Source organism: Capsicum annuum, chromosome 5 (genome assembly GCF_002878395.1).
Source record: "Capsicum annuum cultivar UCD-10X-F1 chromosome 5, UCD10Xv1.1, whole genome shotgun sequence".
Classification (NCBI taxonomy): Eukaryota; Viridiplantae; Streptophyta; class Magnoliopsida; order Solanales; family Solanaceae; genus Capsicum; species Capsicum annuum.
Window position 1 is genome coordinate 220,241,060 of NC_061115.1, and position 7,695 is coordinate 220,248,754.

General features: G+C 36.3%; 1 protein-coding gene across 1 annotated transcript in view; it reads left to right on the forward strand.

Annotated features, from left to right (window-relative positions):
- The window catches only part of LOC107871400 (bifunctional TH2 protein, mitochondrial), a 10,974-nt gene extending 5,075 nt beyond the window's left edge, over nucleotides 1–5,899 (forward strand). Inside the window, exons 2-6 of the mRNA XM_016718329.2 lie at nucleotides 2,192–2,300; nucleotides 3,293–3,577; nucleotides 3,663–4,077; nucleotides 4,169–4,435; nucleotides 5,148–5,899. Of these exons, the coding sequence (XP_016573815.2) occupies nucleotides 2,192–2,300; nucleotides 3,293–3,577; nucleotides 3,663–4,077; nucleotides 4,169–4,435; nucleotides 5,148–5,566 (1,495 nt within the window). The 3' untranslated portion in view covers nucleotides 5,567–5,899. The remainder of the gene's footprint in view (nucleotides 1–2,191; nucleotides 2,301–3,292; nucleotides 3,578–3,662; nucleotides 4,078–4,168; nucleotides 4,436–5,147) is intronic.
- The last annotated feature ends 1,796 nt before the right edge of the window (nucleotides 5,900–7,695 follow it).

Consider the following 7,695-nt stretch of genomic DNA (forward strand, 5'->3'; position numbering starts at 1 on the left):
GGCCAACTCATATGTGTTTTAATAAAAAGAGAGTGATGGTTTAGGCAGAAAATGGAACAATGGAAAGTTGAGGTATGAAACTTGCGAGAGGGTCATCTCTTTTTGTATTTAGTAACTTTGGTGTTGAATTGGATTGTGTCAATTTGTTTTTGAGTTAGTGGTCAAAAACACTCTTGAACTATCACTTTGTTTTTAATGTTGAGTTGGCCAAATATTTGTTCCCAATCAACAACACGCGCGTGTGGGCCAACTAAAGTTGATGCTGAGTTGGCCAAATATTTGTTCACAATTGATAACACGCATGTGTAGACCAACTCAGTATCGAGGTGTGTTTTAGTACAAAGAGAGACAACTCTATATTGAGTTGGCCAAATATTTGTTCCCAATCGACAACAGGCACGTGTAGGCCAACTCATTTTTTAGAAAGATTTTTTTCCCAATTTGTTTTTATTCATTTTTTGTTTATTTAGTAACTTTGGAGTTGAATTGGATTGTGTTATTTTGGTTTTGAGTTAATGGTCAAAAACATGCCGAAACTATTGCTACTTTTTTGGTAAGTTTGATGCTGTGTTGGCCAAATATTTGTTTCCAATTGAGAATTGGCGTGTGTAGACCAACATAGATATGTTTTAGTAGAAAGAGAGACAACTCGATGCTGACTGAGCCAAATATTTGTTCCAGGCGCGTGTAGGCCAACTTAGATGTGTTTCAATAGAAAAAAGGGTCAACTTGATGCTGAGTTGGCTAAATATTTGTTCCCAATTGAGGACAGACGCGTGTAGACCAACTTAAATGTATTTTAATTCAAAGAGACAACTTGATGCTGAGTTGGCTAAATATGTGTTGCCAATTGACAATACGCGTGTGTAGGCCAACTCAATGTGTTTTAATAGAAAGAGAGACAACTCGATGCTGAGTTGGCCAAAAATATTTGTTGCCAATTGAAAATAGGTGCATGGGGCGAACTTAGATGTGTTTTAATAAAAAGCAAGACTACTTGATGCTGGCCAAATATTTGTTCACAATCGCCAACAGGCGCGTGTAGGCCAATTTAGATGTGTTTTAATAGAAAGAGAGACAATTAGATGCTTAGTTGGCCAAATATTTGTTTCCAATAGACAATAGGCTCGTGTAGTCCAACTCAGATGAGAGACAACTAAATGCTTAGTTGGCCAAATATTTGTTTCCAATAGACAATAGGCTCGTGTAAGCCAACTCAGAAGAGAGACAAGTCGATGTTGAGTTGGGAAAATACTTGTTACCAATCAATAACAGATGCGTGTAGGCTAACTCAAATGTGTTTTAGTACAAAGAGAGACAACTCATGCTGAATTGGCCAAATATTTATTTCCTATCAAAAACAGGTGTGTGTAGGCCAACTTAGATGTGTTTTAATACAAGGAGAGACAACTCGATGCTGAGTTGGCTAAATATTTGTTCTTATTGATAACCATGGAAGGGCAGCCTTGGAGTAACTGGTAAAGTTGTTGCCATGTGATCAGGAGGTCACGGGTTCAAGCCTTGGAAACAGCCTCCGGCAGAAATGCAAGGTAAGGCTGCGTACAATACACCCTTGTGGTGGGGCCCTTCCCCGGACCCTGCGCATAGCGGGAGCTTTAGTGCACCGGGTTGCGCTATTTTTTATTGATAACACACGCATGTAGGACAACTTAGATGTGTTTTAGTAGAAAGACAGACCACTTGAAGCTAAGTTGGCTAAATATTTGTTCTCATTCAGCAACATGTGCATGTAGTCCAACTCAGATACGTTTTAATAGAAAGAGAGTTATAGTTTAGGTAGGAACAATGGAACAATGGATAATTGAGGTACGACACTCGTGAAAAAGTGATAGTTTAGGTGAGTTTTTGACCATTAACTCTTTGTACTTTTGAAATTAGAGTTTCCATTTGCGATAACTGCAGATAAAGTACTTAAGTTGCTATCTTTTATTGAATCAAAATGGTGGTAAGATATACATTTCTTAAAATGTTCGTTAATGTTTTTCAGTTTGAATCTTGGGACTAATTGAGTAGTCTTTTTGTGCTTGTTAAGCTTAATCCTTGTTTGGAAAGATTTTTATTCCCTATTTGTTTTACCAATTTTCGTTTATTGAGTAACTTTGGAGCTGAATTAGGTTGTTTTGTCTACGAAGTTCATGGAAAGTTGAGAAAAAACAAAAATTTGTTGCAGATATGAAGCTGCAATAGAGTGTACTGACGATGATGATGCAAAGGTTGGCCTTAGTGAAATGAGGAAAAATGTCATGAAAGAACTCGAGATGCAAGATACGGTTATTCAAGTACGATATACTGTTCTTTTTCTTGTTCACCTTTAGTTCTAGCATCTATTATAGTTGACAATGTTTTACTCTCGTGGATTTCCGGTATAGTAGTTGACTGTGTATAACAGGTGATTTCGAATGGTTCTTGTCTTTGCTCGAAATAATTGTAATACAGTTTTTCTGTCGGAATGTGCTGGTGCAGCAAACATGTGATCTTAAATAAGTCTTGGAACTGAGTCGTTTAACTTAAACCTTTATCTGAATGACACTGACAAAGAAAGGGAATTTTACACCGCTAGTTCTGCTCAGCGACTTTTATCTGGTACTATTCCGTTATTGCATCCACTCTTTTCAGGGTCCGACTCTGACACTTGTACCTTGAACCTAACCCTACCTTAATGCTGGGTTTACCCAACGTTCAGCCTCCATGTTATGTCATCCACACACCAGATGTCTAGACTTAAGCATGCAAGGGGGTGTCATAGTTTTGTATTTGTTATGTAGATGCTTCTTATGTCGTTATCACTATGTTCAATCTGAAGTCAATGGGCACGAAAAGACAAGCTTAAACTAGACCAGCAACGGTCAATGGGTATTGCACTGAATTATATGAATAGTCAGAGTACTGTGGTTTTCTTGTAGGATGGCTATCGGAACAGATATGTCTCATGCTTTTTCGCAACAGCAATTTTGTGAAGACTAGTGAGGAAAATGTTAAATGAACGGAAATAACACGATATCAATATGCCAAGTGTTAATATCACTCCCTGTGTTCTATCCTGCGATGACTTGGTAAATAGGATGAAATCAGTGCTGAATGTTCAACTTAAACTTTCCAGACTCTCAATAGCGAATGTTTGTCAAGTGTAAAATTATTGATATCAATATTACTTCATGGTTGTTTTTTTTATGAATATCGCATTTGAAGTGCTATACATCAAAATATTTCCGAGTAATCTTATGTATCCCATTTTCTTTCTTAAGTTGAATAAATCTGTAATCCCTTTTAGGAGTGGGACTCCGATATGGTCAAGAAGTGTGCTCTAAACCCGGGAACAGTCAAATACACGGATTTCTTACTGGCTACAACCTCAGGAAAGATTGAAGGAGTAAAAACTGCTACACTTGCTACACCGTTCGAGAGAACTAAGTTGGCAGCTTATATCCTTGGTGCTATGGTTCCCGGCATTAGGCTTTATGCTTACCTTGGTAAGGAGCTACTGGTGTTTCTTGCGGGAGAAACAACTCATCCGTATAAGAGAATAATTGAAAATTATGCATCTGAAGGTTTCGAGGTTCGTGTCTTTTCTATGTCATACTGCTGAATTCTGCTGGTTTACGATTAACATAATGTGGCTCGCTTATGTTTTCTGAATATAGGGATTGGCGCTGCAAAATGAGAGCTGGTTGGACAAACTAAGCGTCTCTTTGACAGGCGAAGAGCTCGACATCATTGAGAAGCTTTATCAGCAAGCAATGAAACTTGAATTGGGGTTCCTGTTAGCGCAGCCACTTGATCAGAAATCCGTCATCCCTATATCAAGAGAGCACAATCCTTCTGAAGAACGGCTTGTGATATTCTTTAATTTTGATATGACATGCACGGCTGTTGATTCTTCAGCCATCTTGGCAGAAATTGCAATTATATCAGCACCAAAATCTGGTGAAAATCAACCGGAGAATGAACTTGTTAGATTGTCGTCAGCAGATTTGAGAAGTACGTGGGAAGATCTTTCTAAGCAGTATACCGAAGAATATGAGCAATGCATAGACACAATGTTGCTCGGTGAAAAAGGTAAACTCTTTATTTTTGTCTTCAAATTGTAGGATATCATCAGCGCATTTGAAATGAATTTGATTTCGAAGAATTCATTCCTACTTCACAGCTGAAAATTTTGATTACGAAAGGCTGCATAAAGCGCTTGAGCAGCTTTCAGATTTTGAGAAAAGAGCTAATACGAGGGTGAGTGAATCTGGTGTACTGAAAGGGCTGAACCTTGAAGACATAAAGCGAGCTGGGGAGCGGATGATTCTTCGGGATGGTTGTAACAACTTTTTCCACAGCATAATAAAAAACGAACAGTTGAATGCAGACATTCATGTCCTCTCCTATTGTTGGTGCGGTGACCTTATAAGGTCTGCGTTTTCATCAGGTACGTTCTTGCAAATGGCAACTTTGAAAACGTATTTAGTTGAAAATGTGCCCTTCGATAATAATTTTTGTCAGGTAAAATTGTTAATGGTCTACATTTTCATCGATAATCTTGTGTCTTCGAGTTCCTCATGTTCAAGTGCAAGTAAATTTCATTCTTCCACTGCTTGTGAAACGTACCCCGTTCATCATATCTACTACTGCTTCCGCCTCCATTCCTTCCCTATTCCGCATAACTTTTTCCTGTACCAGATGTTTGTTGATGTGTACTCCCTAAGTTGTGCGGACTCTTCACTTTGATGCCGCACGCGTGTCGGATTCTCCAAAATACACTAGTTGTGGAGAATCCGACATGCACCCGTTGACATTTTTGAAAAGTCCAAGCAACATAGTGTACTCCTTATATCCATCTTTTCCTTTTAAGCTCGACAACGTAAACATCACAGATAATCAGTTCCTATGGTCTGGAAGAAATGTTCCGATATGATTTCACTTGTCAGTAGGGAGTCAAATCTGTTGACGTATCACCCTTTTAGTTCTACTGTGGTGAACTTGTAAGCGCTGTTGCTCACACTATTCAATAATGTCAACGTGTGCGCGTCGGATCCTCCATAAGTAGTGTATTTTTGGAGAGTCCGAGCAACATGGTTTTGTAAGTTGAGGTTGACAGTCTCTCTAAAAGAACTTTCCTTTTCTTGCCGTGATTTGAACAGGCGTTCTGGATGTTCTGAATGTGCACGCCAACGAGTTTATATTCGAAGAAAATCTATCCACCGGTGAAATTGTCAAGAAAGTCGAATCTCCCATCGACAAGATTCAAGCGTTCAGTAAGATTTTAAACAACTGCAGCAGCGACAAAAAGAATCTAACAGTTCACGTTGGGGATACCGCGAGTGATTTGCTTTGCTTGCTACAAGCAGATATCGGCATTGTGCTTAATCCAAGCTCAAGTCTGACGAGAGTTGGAAATCATTTTGGCGTCTCTTTTATCCCGCTGTTCCCTGGCATCGTTGAGAAACAGAAGATTTCTGCTGCAGGAGACGACTCATCTCGCTGGAACAGACTCTCCGGTGTTCTCTATACCGTTTCTAGCTGGTCTGAGATTCACGCGTTCATACTGGGGTCGATGTAGAACCTTTTTTTTCAACTCACAAACTCGTCGTGTTAACTAGGGAAGTACAGACAAATCATAGATAGTGATAGAGATCATACATACAGCTTGGTGGTAAGTTTTATTGCAGGCCACATATCAGCTCTCTTCAGTAAGTGTAAAATCGTCGCGCGCGAGGAAGTTGGTGTTCACAACAATATTGTTATATGGTTGTTAAAGATTCTTGCTTTTTAGTACCAAGGCAAGGCAATAATTGTATTACTAGCTGAAAATTTTGTACCTGCTTAACTTGTTTTTGGTTCTGCAGCTATTATGAACAAAAGTACTATTGATAAATGCATAAGACATTTTCTATATTCAATCATCTAGTTATTGTCTTTCCCTTTTTTGTATTGTTAACATATATATTTTCGTCAAAGCTAGTGTATTTTTGGAGAATCCAACACGAGTGCGGCATCGAAAGTAAAGAGTTCGTACAATTTAGGGCGTAGTAGTCGAGGAACCCCACCCCCACTCCCCAACCACCTTCACCTCTCGGGGGCGGGGGAAGACTAGCCTCGTTACTAGCTGAAAATTTTGTAGCTGCTTAGCTTGTTTTTGGTTCAGTAGCCAGGGATGACTCAACGGTAAGGCTAGTAAAGCGTTTGCTTTAGGCTTCGAAAATTTTGAGGCCCCAAAACATTTATATGAATTTATGTAACTTTCCGTCCATAATTACAAGGCATGGTTAAAGTTTGCATATCCTTTCTCTCCCTCTTAACCCCCCCCCCGGTCTTTCTCATTCTTTTACTTTTTATAATTTCAAGAATCGTATATTTGTATATACACTATGTAAAATGTATATGTACATACGCAATAAACGCGGTGTCCGGGGAAGGGCCCCACCACAAGGGTGTATCATAACGCAGCCTTACCTTGCATTTCTGTCAGAGGCTGTTTCCAAGGGTTGAACCCGTGACCTCCTGGTCATGTGGCAGCAACTTTAACTGTTACTCCAAGGCTCCCCTTTTGCAAATGTATATATACAAATATTTAATATACACTATGATAATATGCAAACATTCAGATATACAAATTAAAAAAAAAAAAAAAATAGATGTACATATACAATTAACAACTTATACATATATGACTTATATAATTGACATATACAATTGATATATATGACTTATACATATACGCTTTGTACAATTGACTTATACATATACGACTTATGCAATTACAGCATATAAACAATTAATATACAACTTATAGGTATATGCATATATAATTGACACATAATATATAATTGATAACAATTTAGTTGTATTAAGAAAATAACGATTGAATTAAAAATTTTTTTTTTTTATATATTTGTATATACACTATGCAAAATGTATATGTACACACTCAATATACATTCTGCAAATATATATATATATATATATATATATATATATATATATAGTTATTTAATATACACTATGATAATTAACACATAATATACAATTGATAACAATTTAGTTGAATTAAGAAAATCTTTCATGAGAAAATACAGAGTATGTGTAGGGGAAAAACTCAATAAACGTCCAATAAAAGAATGATCTATTGCCGTTAAACGCTAAGAGATAAAACAAAAAATTAATTACGAGAGAGAAAGTTTTATTTGCCTTTGATATATGCATTAACCATACCATGTAATTATTAAAAATTATTAACTATGAATTGTAATTTTTTAAAACATTAACCATACCATGCAATATTAAATTATTTTATCTATAATGTGTAATTTTTTCATTTTAATTTCACTTAAAATAATATTAAAGATTGTAAAATGTAAAAGATAAAGGATTTAATTTTTTTTTTTCTAAAAAGAAGAACTATCTACTTTTTATTAAAAATATTTTAGAATTTTTTATCAAATCTTCCTATTGATAAATAAAGTTTTCACAATAATATTCAAGTTAATGCATTGCAAACAAATGTCTAATATCTTATTAATTAAAATTAGTCCGTAATTTATAAATAATAATATTAATATGTGAAGTTAAATGTTTAATATGTTCTAAGAAGTAATACGTAATAATAAAAAATTAACTCTAAATTATTGATAATATATTTGTTACGTGCGTCCTTATATTAAAATTTGGCTTTATACCACTAATTTTTAT